This window comes from Odontesthes bonariensis, chromosome 23, assembly GCF_027942865.1.
Source record: "Odontesthes bonariensis isolate fOdoBon6 chromosome 23, fOdoBon6.hap1, whole genome shotgun sequence".
Classification (NCBI taxonomy): Eukaryota; Metazoa; Chordata; class Actinopteri; order Atheriniformes; family Atherinopsidae; genus Odontesthes; species Odontesthes bonariensis.
In genome coordinates, this window is record NC_134528.1 from 19,835,099 (window position 1) to 19,849,677 (window position 14,579).

At 40.1% G+C, this 14,579-nt stretch overlaps 1 protein-coding gene across 4 annotated transcripts in view; it reads right to left on the reverse strand.

Moving 5' to 3' along the window:
• The window catches only part of LOC142374209 (myoferlin-like), a 28,548-nt gene extending 14,237 nt beyond the window's left edge, over positions 1–14,311 (reverse strand). For 3 of the 4 annotated variants that reach the window (XM_075457765.1, XM_075457764.1, XM_075457767.1), the window contains exons 1-23: positions 14,063–14,311; positions 13,311–13,366; positions 12,908–12,999; positions 8,688–8,796; positions 8,506–8,599; positions 8,246–8,412; positions 7,224–7,352; positions 6,977–7,039; positions 6,832–6,882; positions 6,704–6,734; positions 4,706–4,821; positions 4,491–4,617; positions 4,189–4,292; positions 4,009–4,077; positions 3,875–3,918; positions 3,189–3,271; positions 2,955–2,993; positions 2,524–2,648; positions 2,316–2,429; positions 1,957–2,134; positions 1,725–1,849; positions 1,435–1,544; positions 599–791 (exon numbers count right to left, since the gene is read on the reverse strand). In XM_075457765.1, the coding sequence (XP_075313880.1) occupies positions 599–791; positions 1,435–1,544; positions 1,725–1,849; positions 1,957–2,134; positions 2,316–2,429; positions 2,524–2,648; positions 2,955–2,993; positions 3,189–3,271; positions 3,875–3,918; positions 4,009–4,077; positions 4,189–4,292; positions 4,491–4,617; positions 4,706–4,821; positions 6,704–6,734; positions 6,832–6,882; positions 6,977–7,039; positions 7,224–7,352; positions 8,246–8,412; positions 8,506–8,599; positions 8,688–8,796; positions 12,908–12,999; positions 13,311–13,366; positions 14,063–14,150 (2,307 nt within the window). In that variant the 5' untranslated portion in view covers positions 14,151–14,311. The remainder of the gene's footprint in view (positions 1–598; positions 792–1,434; positions 1,545–1,724; positions 1,850–1,956; positions 2,135–2,315; positions 2,430–2,523; positions 2,649–2,954; positions 2,994–3,188; positions 3,272–3,874; positions 3,919–4,008; positions 4,078–4,188; positions 4,293–4,490; positions 4,618–4,705; positions 4,822–6,703; positions 6,735–6,831; positions 6,883–6,976; positions 7,040–7,223; positions 7,353–8,245; positions 8,413–8,505; positions 8,600–8,687; positions 8,797–12,907; positions 13,000–13,310; positions 13,367–14,062) is intronic. The other variant, XM_075457766.1, reaches the window with a different exon arrangement.
• Between the last annotated feature and the right edge of the window lie 268 nt (positions 14,312–14,579).

Sequence of the window (14,579 nt, forward strand, 5' to 3'; positions counted from 1 at the left end):
GCCTTTTGTTCCGTTCTCTTTCAAGATGATCCCACACTGCTACAATAATGTTGAGCTCTGGGGAGGATTCATCCCTCCATAAGACCTGTTGCCACTGATTTTCAGTCCAGTTTTTGTGTATTTAATTTTTTTTTTACATACAAAGTCAATTTCATCTCCATAAGAGTCTTTGAGGGTCCAAAAAAAAGCGCTATATAAGTTTGATGTTTATTATTATTATTATTATTATAAAAATCACATCCATAAAAATAGAATTTTTGTATTTTTTTTAAGTACCTATTTTAAAAAGAATAGTTAAATTTTTCAAAATTCTATTACATGTTTGTCAAACTATTATATATATTTGACATTTTTCATACATGCAACTATAGAAATGGGAACAAAATGATGTGTCTTTGCAAAGCTGCTACTAACCAATTGAACATTGGTTCTTTGCTGATTGTCTGTTATGTGTAGACAGAACTCTGTTGCATTCTTTGAGGTAGGTGCTGTTTTATACAAAAATGAGGGGTGGCTCCATGTTTTTTTCACAGTACTGTATAGTCAGCACCAAAAAATCCAAACGTATTCAAATTGATAAGATTGGCTGTATTTGTACCTCCTCGGCCAACAATTTGAGTTTGTCCACCCAGGCCTCTAACTCAGACAGAGTGTCACGGATCTCTGAGGCCTCCTCTCTCATGCGTCTTGCCGCTTCCTTGATGGTGGCCAAGGAGCTGTCTCGCAGCTTCTTGATTTGGATGTCCAGAGATGTCAGGTTAGAGCGGCCCTCCATGTCAGGTGTTGGGAAGCTTAAGGAGAGCAGAAAAGCTGATACTTAATTCAGTGTTATAAACCAATATATAAGTAAGTACTTAGATGATATCAAATCTCTGAAATCTATTTGGTTTTATGGCAAATTTTGCTTAATTTGTTTTCTTGGTTGACTAATTTTCCTTTCTTTTTATTTGACTTATACATTTTTATATTTAAAGGTGGGGTGTGAGATGTTTTCTGGAGCATTTTTTATCATATTGTCTGAAAACCTTCTCACGACCCCATTGCACCCACTAAAATAGAATGTTTGGGAAAAAAATTAATATTTTAGTCCATTGTAGAGGGTGTAGCAAGAGGAAATGTCTGACCAATACAAGTAATGATGAGAGTTACTTCTATTGGATTCTGACACGCCAATCAACCGTCAGCCCCCCTCCCCCCTCCCCCCTGCATGTTCACAGACTCGTGATTCGTTCATGTGTTTTCAAGGCGTGGTTTCGAGGGGTGGGCTGAAGGAGAGGCAAGGTTGTGTATTTTCAAAAATATAGCTTGCAGGAACCATTTTTCCAAGATCTCATACCCCACCTTTAACTGACTTGTATGTTTTTCAAATAAGAAGCACAGAAATGATCCCATTGTATCCCATTGTATCCCACAGCAACCCTTCCTCTCCCTTACCTCTCCAGGTCTTCAATTAGCTGGTCGAGCAACTTCAGCCACACCTCTACCAGCTTGTTGTCAGAGACTTTAGCCAACATGGCAGTTTTGAATGCCTCCAGGTTGGATTGCTGCAAGAACAACCAAATAGGTGTGATGATTATCCAAACATCTCAACCATCTATAGCTGCACAAGTACTCACATGTACCAAATACAGTATTAGCAGCTTATAATGGAAAGCTATTGTGAAACTTCAGACAGTAAATCATGAAGTCTACTTCAAAAAGAAAGGGTAACAGTGCAATCTTACCAGGCGGTGAGTAATGTATAGGATAATGTTGACAGAGTCCAGGCGGTGGCTGATGTCCTCCCAGAAAGATGTAACCACAACCACTGGCTTTGTGTTTGCCCAGGGCAGGTAGTAGTAATGGTTCCCTAGAAAAAGATTACACAGCACTTAAAGTGATTCTGTAAATGTGTTTAGAGTGAACGACCCTGTATTAGATGAATGTTCTTTATCCAAAACAGATTTCATTACTCACCATCAAATACAGCACAGCTGTACTGAGTGGTGGAGGCCAGTGGTTTGCAGGTGGTGTCCAATTTGTTCCCATAGTTACCGATGCTGACCTCAAACTGGATTGGCTCTCCTGGTTCCTGAATCATGGCGGCGCTGTGGAAGACTGCACACAGACAGTATTTTCTCCTCTTCTGGTACTTCTGATCAGTTAAAGGACACAAATAGAGAGACAGAAAACTTAATTAACCTCTAAGAATCCATCTAGTATAAATCCATTTTTTTTGTTAATGATAACCAAATGTCTATTCGTTACCACCAACATACTTTCTGCCATAAATTCTTCTATGATTATATCTTAAGCCTGGTAAATGGTTACAGTACCTGTACCACGAGGATATCATCACTGTGGAGACTGTCTACTGTTTTGTCTGCTTTCCCCTCGAGCTTTGTGGACAGCTCCACCAGAATCCTACCCCTGTAAGCTACTCCGTCTCCCTGTACAGACACAAAGCATCGGTATGAACATTTAAAAAGCCAAAAATAAAAAAATATAAAATTCTCAAGAGGGTTATCATGCCCACTCTACTACCTTGCCAAAATTGAGATCCTCGTAGGGATCTGGCAGGCCAGTGAATTCTCTGGGGCTTCCATACAGGTTGATATAGCAGGGCCCAAACACAGGTAGGAAACCCACCTCAGATTCCCCTGAGTGAGCTGCAGAGATGGCAACAGAATTAACATATTTATGAATGTTCTCAAGCAAAGCTTTAATGTTAGAAGGTCACTTAAACAGTGTTTAGGCAGCGATGGTGAATGCTAGGAAAGCAGCTGGCAGCAACTACTGTGGCCAAGTGGTGCGTGATGGATATTCAAGTCTTATTGCGTATTAACAACATCAAAACAGAGCAAAGCATAGTTGTAATAGCAATGTGCAAAAACAGAACTGCGCTTTTAGCATTCATAACATGCTCGATGCATTAAACTGCAAGCAACACAGAGCAAAAAGGAGCGCAGGTAAACCTTCATATGACGGTATTTCCACATTTCCCGCATGTTCCTCTATTCCAGAAGAAAAAAAAGGACAATTCAAGTACCATTTAGAAGTCAATACAATCAGACCACACTAAAACATCTTATATCTACACGAGACACAAAAACAATACATGTCTGACATTGTGCTCCAGAGTTTGAGCAGAATGTCCAAAATTGCAATGCATTTCATTTCGAGCCATCATTTCATAGTACAAATAATACCTTCTATTTCTCCACCAGAGGAGGCTATCTTGGCCAGGTTCAGGTATGTGGTGCCAATAGCATCATTTCCTGTCATGCGATCCCTGAAATCACACATAACTTTCGATTACACACATATCCCTGCACTCATGTGAATAACTACAATAACCTGCCAATCTATCAATCTCAGTGAAGTGGTATGCTCAGCATTTTCACTACCTCACTGAGGGAAGTCCATGAAACAAAGAACAAATTCCTTTATTGTTGATTTTGGTCTAAAAGCTTTCAACAGGGAATAAATTTTGCTCTCAGATTTGAGTGCGCCATCAACACCTACTTAGGGACACACCATTTTTTCTGACCTTTTCCTCTTGCACTTATTTCCCTACAGGAACTGGAACTGAGGTATCTGACCGGTCATTCGCTCAGAAACAAACAGTGAAGAAAATTAGCTGGCAGTGCCAACAGAACATGTTATTGAGGGAAAGGGAGGGGCTGCCACAGTCTGAGTCACAGCACTGCATTATTTTCATGTGGTTGGGCCATGAAGACACACACACACACACAAATAGAATGCAGCTGACCATACTGCAGAGGCATTGTGGTACAATTTCTAAACACAAAGTATGTCCAAGAGAACAACATAGTGCTGCCTCTTAATACTCCTCACTTATATTTACATAAATTTGTGATCTTGTCTGACTTACCAATCAAACACTGTCAGTTTGACACGCTCGCACATGGATGGGAACTACAGCAAAAACAAGACACATGTCAAACAGAGAAAGACACTTGTAACTGATTTCCATGTGATTTTGTGCTCATCATCAGGACTAATTACCTTGACTTGAAGGTTCAGAACCTGGTTCCACTCTGGGTTTGCATTTCTCTCAATCACCTTAGTACACAACTGAAGAGAGAGAAAAAAAACCCAACATCAGCTTTCTGTCTGTACGACAACAATTTGTATCTAATTTGCTTAATCTAGCACTGCAACCAAACCTGAAAAAAATATTTTAACCTTTTTGCCAGCAAAGCGAGCCTCTAGGAAAGGATCTACTAGATTCTTCTTGTTTTCATTTCCTCCAAAAATTCCTTTTAAAGTCTGGACAAAAGCATCATCCACTGAAAAGACCAATAACGAATTAATTGACCTCAGTTTATAAAAATGACAATATTCTGATAATAACACAATGAGAATCAGATTCGAACTAGCAAAAACATTACTTGTCTTTTATGCATGAAGTAGTTGAGTGCTTTTTGTTTAAAATCATTTAGACTGTTTCAACTATTGAATAACGTCTGATGTAGAACTCATCTTACTCTGGGGAATGTCCTCAGCTCTGAACACCTTCAGTGACAGGGTGGCCCATCTCAGAGTTACACCAGCTGGCAGCAGCAGGTTATTTTCTATGTCATCCTGGTCATCATTCGACTCCCTCTTCTCCACCTAAAGTGGACAGAACAGAAAAGACTCCCTTCAGAAAAAAATTAGAGGCAAAAGCAGCAGATGAAAGCTGCGGGTCTGTCTGTCATACCGGAGGCTCATCTCCACATCCAACTACGAAGAGGCTGACTTTGAGGTAACCTTTAGCCCCAGAGCTGGAGTCATCTGGGTCATTTAACAGAAGCCACTTCCTCATGACACAGTGGGCTGCAATAAGAACACACATTTATAATTTTCCCACAAAGGACACACATAGTGCATAGTGGAGCATGAAGAAGATTCGATAAAGCAACAAAATCAAGGTTTAAAAAAAAAAGTCAACGAGAAAAATGTTGAAAATGATAAAAAGAAAAAGTGTGACTTTCAGGCCAAGTTTTTGTTTTATACAAGCATTAAATGGAGCCTAATGTTAGTTAAGGAAGTCACAAGTTATAGCTCATTTGTCACAAGTCTCATCGTCCAGTAGCTTAGCTAATTCCCCCTAATTAGCATTCATTATAAAAGAAGCATTCTTCATCCATCCTTCCTGCTTTGTGCTTATCGTACAGTATCAATGGATATGTCTGTGTCATGCTGAGTGGATCATCTGAGAGCATCACAAGGGTCACAAATGCAAGCCAAACTGCTCAGCCTGAAATTATTTGTAGCCAATTGTACAACTGATTAACAAGTTGTAAACACTGACCTCAATTTTAAATTGTAACTTGTTAGCTAATGTCACCCGTTTCTTTGTTACACATATAGCAGACACAGAGAAAACGAAACACTCCGAGAATCAGGCTTCCTGTTCCTTTGCGACTTTATTCAAAGTCTCCTTTTCGTTTGTTTTTTTGGTCTCCACCAACTCCTGAGAAAAATGTGTGAATCTGTAGCTTCTAACTTATATGTTAGACTATTTTACTAGGTGGTAGTCATCTTTGTGTGTTCTCTGCTATTAAACAGGTACCATGCAGTCAGTTTCAGAGCTTTCTCACCGAGAAGCTCTGCTTGCTGCAGATAATATACACTAAGTGGGGTAAAAGTGAACCAAATCAGTAAAGTTGAGGGAAAGAAATACAAACCAAATTTGCTAAAAGGCTCCATGGGGTTTTCCCCATGTTTTTAGTTTTGTGTTTTATCATGTGTTAGTTTATGTCACGTCTTAGTTTTTAAGTTCATGTTTAGTAAGTTTTGCCATTTTTTTTCCCTCAGTCCCCATGTTCTGGTCATAAGTTTCATTCACTTCACCATACGCTGTTTTCACCATACGCTGTTTTCACCATACGCTGTTTTCACCATACGCTGTTTTCACCATACGCTGTTTTCACCATACGCTGTTTTCACCATATGCTGTTTTCACCATATGCTGTTTTCACCATACGCTGTTTTCACCATATGCTGTTTTCACCATATGCTGTTTTCGCCATACGCTGTTTTCTCCACGCCACGCCACGCCATGCCATGCCACGCCACATTATTCCAAGTCATGTCAAGCTAAGTTATTTAATGTTATTCCAAGTCAAGTCAAGTCATGTCAAGTCTTTTGTTTTTTGTCACGTTCATACTCGTGTTTTGTTTCCACAGTTAGGGGAGTCAAACTGGTCCATGAAAGGGCCGTGTGGGTGTGACAGCATAGCTGACTTGTTTCATTCAATCAACTGAACTGTCTGCACTGAAGGTCTTACCAGTTTAGTTGATTGAAGGAAACAAGTCAGCTGTACTGTCGCAGGGTTGGAACAAAAACCTGCACCCACACGGCCCTTTCATGGACCAGTTTGACACCCCTGAGTCATCTGGCTCAGCCGCGCCTTTGTTTTGACTCTTGTTGTTTTTTTAAATTTTTTTTTAAATATAACCAGTTTGCTTTTACTCCTCTGAAGTCCGCATCCATGTCCTGCCAACCCCTTCCCTGACAGAATAAAGCTGATGGTAACCCCAGATTCATTAGCTCTGAGCAGAACCTCTCACGCACAAGCAGCATATGCCACCCATTGATAATAAGAAAATATAAATGATTTGCTGCTCTGACAACAAATTGTAGCAATTCTTTAAAAATCTATCATAGGTAACTTTAATCTTCCATTTTCACAAGCAGAGGTTTGTGCTTTACCTGGTTCATCATAAACATAGCCGACGTCCAGCTGTGTGAGAGAACAGTGAGAGAGTCCAGAGTGAACATTAACCACACTTTTCATGAACGCATCAACAATTCTGTGTGGGTGATAATACACGGCGTACCTTGAATTCTCCCATAAGACTGTCAGCCCTCAGTGAATAGGAATCATACACCTGAAAAAAGGAGTGCAGCAAGTCCCAGTTTATAAACTGTAGCTTATATACACACTTGTAATGACAGAGGACCTCAACATTTACACACACTGACCCGAAAACTGAACTGCTGCTCAAACAGGTCTGATGGTAGCATGTGAACGTTGTAGAAGAACATCTGCAAACAGACAAAATCAATATTCCTTTTAGATTCGAATGAAGTTTAAATTCAGAAAGAGCAAACAAGACTTTAGTTTTTGACGGCTCAAACCTGGTTTAATTCACAAGTTTTAGACATAATCAAAAAGTAACACATTTTTAGATGAAACTTGTGTAGCCTGTTGTCTGTAAATGGACAGTACCTCATCAAAGAAAGGATTATTTCCCCTTTTGATCCTTGTCCTGTGAGTCTCTCCACACACGTGAACCTTCACCACTGGTTTGATATTATTGCCAGACAACTGACGGGCTTCAATGATGCGAACGCGGATCTGAAAGACACAACACTGCATTGTAAGGGTGGATGACTTGAATCAGATTGTATCTGATTCAGATTCTCACTAAGATAACCTTTATGCTGCCTGCATGAACAAAAAAATAAATAAATCAAGATTTAAGTAAAAATGAAGACATCTTACGGTGTTAAATAGCTTGCAAAGTTCTCCTCTGACTTCTGACGCTGTTGCTGGTTGTTTCTAATTTCTGACTTTTAAAACAGCCTGACCGAGTGTATCAAAAGGATTACTCAGAATGAAAGCAGCTTTTTCAAAGGAACTTACATGATGTACAGTCATGTGAAAAACTGAGCAAAATTGTTCTGTTTCTGTCGTCACTTGTGGGACGAATTTTTAAGCTGTGAACACTGACCTGCAGTCCCCATCTGTGTATTCGTATTTGTCCAGAACACAATTATGCTATATGTCAGTTTTTGTCCTGATAAGAATATCACACCTATTGGAAGCTAAATAAATGCTTGATGAAGCTGTTTCCTTGTTGGGTTGTTCAAGTAAGCCATTTTTGTCTAGACTAAGTTTCTACAAAGAGTATTACTTGCTGTCTTGTTCAGATGTGTTGAAAAAGATCATACATTTCCATGGAACGCACTTATTTGACTGCACATGACTTACATTATTTTGTACGAAATGAGGATCATGGTCACTCATGATCATCTTATCCTTAACTATAGGCATATCCATCTACTCCCTCCAGGAACATGAGGGCAAAGGATACTTTAACCAAATAAAAAAACATACACATTCTGTAACAGTGCTTTAGATAAAAAAAAGAAAGCATAATCTCTTATGGTCTAGCACATAAAAAACTTGCAGGAGCTAATGAGACTGTTTAGGAGTAGCTAAGCGAACAAAACCACCATCAAACTGACCTGGAAGTCCTGGGGTTTATTTATGAGTTTGTGGCGACTCTGTCCCCTGGTGAGTCTCTGGCGAAGATTAGCTCGCTGACCCGAGGATGACGAGACTCCTGCTGAGCCACTCTGGCCCCCATCTGGAAGAGTCTTGCCACCCCCATCACTATCACCACCGTCGCCCCCTAAACATCAAGAAGACAAGACGATCAGATGACCCGGCACGCCTGTAATTAATTGCGATCAATGAATATCGTCACTAGGGAAAAAAAATGCACCAGCGTCCACTGTCGCATCTCCATCTTGAGGGTCATTGGGGTTTGGTGGAGCATTGGCTGGAGGGTCATAGGCAACCACAAGGTTGATTGTTGCCTGGAAGGAAATGATTGGTTGATCAATTTTTTTAAACCTTTTTTTTTCATATTTCTTTCTGAATTCATTTTGGCATAATGAGACTTACACCAATATTCTGCCCATTTTCATCAACCAGAGGAACGTTTTTAGACGGCAGAGATCTCGCTTGACCTGAAGCAAGGTCTCTCAAGGAGATTTTGGTTGACCCGAGAAATCTGAAAAAAGCGGGAGAGGATCATTACAGACAGGCAGATTTGAATGCACTGTCATGTGCTTATTAGATTGAATTAGGGGACATTCTGTGCTGAATTGCTAATAAAATCCAGCACATGGTGTAGCTCTAGTCAGACAAAACATTAGTAGCTAGATAAAACTGCAAAACTGCAGTGCTGTGCGTGTGCACATATTACGTTCCATTCACAAAGGGTTCTTAGAGAAGGTGAACACCCAGAGCTAACAAACCCTACCTGCTGAGACAAACAAAACACAACCTGTGACCCTGCACACACATCATTACACGCTGCAGAATCTGTCTGTTACTGATCACTGAGGACTTCCTGCTCAGAGACTTTAAATAAACAAACTACTGTATTTATTCCCATTTAGGAGACATTTCAAAAACACCATCTGAACAACAGAGCAAAGGTGCAACGCGAGCTGTTCAAATTGGACTGTGTGACAGAACAACATCAATATAAATGCAGTTAATGTGGAAAGCCTTTGACAAACACAGTCACCAGGTAAAATCGTCAGTAAAGCCGCTTGAATCATCCTGATACTCTCTGCACCATTCTCTGTGTAAACTGAGTCATGCTTTACATCAACTTTTTTTGCCTTAGTGACTGAATAAAGCATTTACTTTACAGAATGTTTATCACTATATTTCTTGGAAAGATTACATGCTAAGTAGCTATGTAGACTTTGAGGTTAAAAAATTATTCAAAGACAAATATTAAATCAAACAATACACAGGGATGCGTGGGATGTGCCAAAATAACAAGACTGTGCTTTAACTGTAAGGCAGCACAATTGAATCAGTTACTGTCGTGTTGTAATGTTGTGTCATCTTTGGTATTCATACATTACTGCCATTCAACTACAAAGGGAGTACAAAGAAATATGAAAGTAACCATACACAATCTGGCACAGCTGTGGCCACAAATTAGATATTTGTGAAATTGATATTATGTGGCACATTGGGTAATGTGCGACACCAAATCTCTAGTGAAACTATTTCCTGATCTAAAATAACTAGGTCACAAGAACTTTAATGATGGGATTAGCATGGAAGTCATGTGACTAAAAATGTCGCAGAAAGATTTTGGGCATTTGTCAATCAGAAACCTCTCCTCAGAATAACATAACAAAGTTAGAGAGAAGATGTTTTAACAATGTTTGGGATACTGATAACAATAAACAACTAAGAAAATGACGACAGAGGTAGATGACATCATCAAATCAAGGCATGTTTTTTTCTTCTTTTGACAAAAAGAACACAAAAAGATGCAATATGTCTTGTCTGGGGCTATGTGATGGACCGGTGCACCCTGCCTCTTACCCTGTGGCAGCTGGGATCAGCTCCAGCCACCCCCCAACCCTGAATTGGATAAAGCGCAAAATGGAAAATGGATGGAGGGATGATGGATAGATAATGGCGTGAGGGGTACAAAGCAAGAGTTTGCATAAAGCATTTATTTAACTAACAGCTAACATCCAAGTATAAATAGGATATGATGCAATAGTTGTGCAGTACTTTAAAAACAGTAAAGAAAGACTAAAGACTAGAGACAAAAATCTCTGTACTATAGAAGTTTTGGAGGTTACCAAAACACTAATAATCAAGAGACATTTATTGGTAGCAGGAGATGAAAAGTTATTGGGTTGGCAGCACTCAGAGGTCTGCATTAGGACATATGTGGACGAAGGGATTCCTCTGAGACTCAGTGACTCTATAAACCTGGTATGCAGCCTCAAACTGGGCGGAATGTCTTCTTATCCTTGTGTATTTGTAAGATGGAATCTGAACAATAATGTTACTTGCACAGCTCTGCCAAATATCTGCTGTCAACAAACCGTTCAGGAGAAAGCTAAGAAAAGTCCTGCTGCAAACACAAGGCACAAGGCTGTCCCTGGATTGTGGGAATTTTTTTTGCTTCTTATCTTCCATCTCTGCGGTTTTCAGCTTGTCTCCATCTTGACAACAGATTTTGTGACCACTGTCAGCCTCTGGTGAGCCACAGAAAAAGAAATCTTGCTCATCTTAAGTATGACACCATCACTGAATGCAAATAGTTGTCAAACTTTAATAAGATGCTTGTTCTTGTTGAATAACAAACACCGGAGGATTTTGTCATCGCTGTTGTTGACACGTCAGTCTGCAACTCATAAAGTAAACCAGGTTTGGGGCAGAGCCGTCACCAAGTAAAATGTGAGCTTCGGCTGATTTGTGAAATGTTGTCCATTTGTACCATCTGAGTTTAAATTGTGTCTTTTTCCAGTTGTTCTTCCTCCTCTGAAATGCCGAAGTTGTACTTAATCTCCAATCATTAATCATAATCAGAGACTTTTGAACACAAGCAGTTCTCCAGTGAAACTTGGCAGGGTTTTTAATTCAGAACCTAGCAGCCTCCCGCTGTCAGTATTTATTTTCACACAACTGTTAGGAGGAGTGAACACGAAGGCTGAACTCTCATATTAGTGATAGGGGTGACTCAGTTTATAAGAATACTAGAAGAATTTCTCCAGCTATATTTCATCCTATCCAAACATTTCTGCATTCCGGATACACGGTGACCTTTAGCTGAATGTAAATCCTCAGCCCTGTTTTAAACAAAAACAAAGTTCTTGAAAGTTATACATGGAAAGCAGGTGTAAGGACGGCAGCTCAGACTGCAGGCTTTCACAAAGGTTCTCTTTTAACCATTAACTGTCCTTAATCCTTCGATTCCCCTCGTACTTTTGGCTGTGCCGTATTAATTTGTAACCACAGTAGAGGCGTGGCTTCAATGATGTTGAATGTTATTTGTCCACCACTTTTTCTATCAGGCTGTCATATTTCAACAAGCTTAAAAAAATGCCGGACATTTCATCCTTCAGGGTGGCATCTGCAGATTGTACTGAAATATCTAAACAATCTAAAGACCGAAACTGTCTGACTTTTCCTCTGTGGAAAAACAGCCTCAACGTCTATGAAATTAAAAGGTAACAAAAATGCAGCCGCCGCTCCAGCAATGTCTCAGAGTTTAGAGAGCCCCTGAGAGGAAATGAGACGTTTTACCCATATTTACACTCAAAACTCAGGGCCTGAAATATGAGCCTCAGTTCTTATGTAATGATTGAGATCACGCTGCTATATTGACAGGCTTTGGTCCACATATTCCTTCCCAAAAATTAAATCAATTGCAAAGATGTGTTACTTTGTTCCGTCTTGTTGCCATGACAACAGGAAATTACCCATAACAGCAGCTGGAAAACTATTTAAGAGAGCGAGTCCTCTTCTACCCCCACTGTTCTAAATCTTTGGGGAGTGTGTCAGCCAGACCAGCCCAGTGGAAAACTTTACTCCATTTCATGGTCTCATGTGCTGGATACGCACATTTAAAAAGCACCTCCCTCAGTATGACTGCCCCATGCACAAGGGAAACCTCTACTCAGCAAAGCATATGCAATGAAAAATTCATATTTTCACGGCGTATTTCATAAAAAACAACCACTTTTATGCCACATGTCTTCTTACAAACGACAAGCCTTTGGTCCTCGCAATAAGTGATGTCAAGGAAACATACAGCATCCTGTGGTTGAGCTACATTGGTTCCATGTGTGGTTTCAGCAGGAAGTGACTGACAGTGTTCTGAATCCCAGAGAGAAATAGAAGACAAACAGCAATTCATCCATCCAGTGTTACCCAATCAGAATCAGTCATCCCACACTGTCCCTGCAAGTCTCAGCATGGCAAGCAGGGTGTGAGGGGGTAGAAACAGTCAGCTAAATAACTCAAACAAGGGATCACTATCAATCTATCTGACTTGCATTACTTGTGTGCAAGTGTGTGAATGTTGGCAGTAATGTGTAACAAGCAGCAGGAGGTACACTATAGGCAAATAATAAGTAGCAGCCAGAGTTAAAGTTTAGACGGTGCACTGTCTAAAAAAAAGACACCATGCCTGAGTCATTGTTCAGCTAACCTGTCGCAGTTATTTCCTAGAACATCTTCGTTAAGAAAAGACCATGTTTTATTTGTGAATCAGAAAGGGGAGGCTCTTTCAACACCATGATCCCTCTGTTGCACAAAACTAACAGGGAGCTCTAGGGCTTTATTGCACTTACTTATCTTTCCCAATTGTCTCATAGTCTTTCACAACCACGTCTAGGTGGGAGCTGGAGTCCAGCGGAATGCCCTTTAGGTCAAACTCAAGCACCTGCAAGAGAAGATGTCCAGCTGGTCAACTACGGTCACGTCCCGCCGAACAGTAAATACAGTAAATGCAGTAAATGAAGACGTGCCACTTCAGTTGGTACAAAACATCTGAACAAACTCCTAAAAACAAGATTAATTCTATCGCAATCTATACTATGGACAATCATGTGATGATTATATATTTGCTGTGTGTGTTGATGAGCACAGCATCGCTGTAACGTCGCATTCTTGTGATAACATATCAAAGTTTAAGAGAGAAGTAGAGATATATGTATATTTGCCTTGATTGTGTGTTTGTGTAACATAGATTACCTCATTCCACACAGGATTCACTTCACTGTCAATTGATTTGGTTTTCTTCTTCTCATCTGTAAGAAACGAATATAATGTCAACGACACATCTCTTCTGATTAGCCTATTCAACATAAAGGCACTGTCAAAAAGCTGCCAGAGACAGAGTCAAACATTTTATACTCCCGTATGCTTTAATCTGTCTTTGAAATAAGGAGAAGATAAAAAAGTAGCTGATGGGGGCAACAGGACAAAAAGCTGATGAGATCAACTCGAGCTAACAGGCAGGATTGATATTCTGTTTCTGACATTCTATTCCGGAGGCTTAAAGCTACCATGCTTACATTTCCAGCTTGTCGTTCTCTTTTATCCCAGCCATCTCTGTGTCTGATCCCATGTCTCATATCCAAACACAGCCACTCCCCTGCAATATTAGCTTATAGAAAGGCTGTGACTGCAGATAATACCTTAAACTATTCTGATTCAACCAAACGTTTTAAAGCCTAAACCTTTCCATGTCCCATGTTATCAACTGGGCATCCGTTTTAATGGGATGATCCTTCATTTACTAGTAGCATCTGTTATCATCATTATTAATGATTAAATACATGCTTTTATATTATTCCCCCAACATCCTTACCACGTCCACAAATAAGAATAGTTACACACTTGACCATAAAAAATGACTGAATGTTTCCAAATACACTATAAATATTGACCCACGAGCTATTCTTACATCAAATTTGAAATGTGTAACTTTAGAAAGACCTTACCTTTAAAAATCACAAAGGTAATTGGATCTGGAGTTCCAAGTCTCTTTTTAGGGAGGCTCTTAGCCGACTCTACCACAACCCTCAACATGGTTGCAAACGGGCATAAAAGAGAGAGACAGAAAAAAGTAAAGTGATTTGAAAGCGAGAACTTAATATAAGAAGGCTTCACAAGTTTTGCCGAGCTTTGGCATCCTCACCGCCCCATCACTGACAAGAGACTGGGCAGGACTGAGCAATAGCTGCGCGAGACGTCGGTGAGTCGGTGAGAGCGGGTTGGGTCACGGGTGTCTAATTAAGAGCCCTGAGCTGAGACTCGTTAGCTGCCAATCTGAGACTCCGCGAGGAGACGGCAAAGCTAGCGGAGTCGACGTATTGCGTTTGTGAATTAGAGGACACATGCAAAACAGCATTTTTTCTGTTTGTTTTTTTTCATTGAGGAATCAGTTTCACGAGTGAATGGAGTAAAATAAAAAATGAACCGGTTCACTGTTACTCCGAGAAATACTGATAATTTATG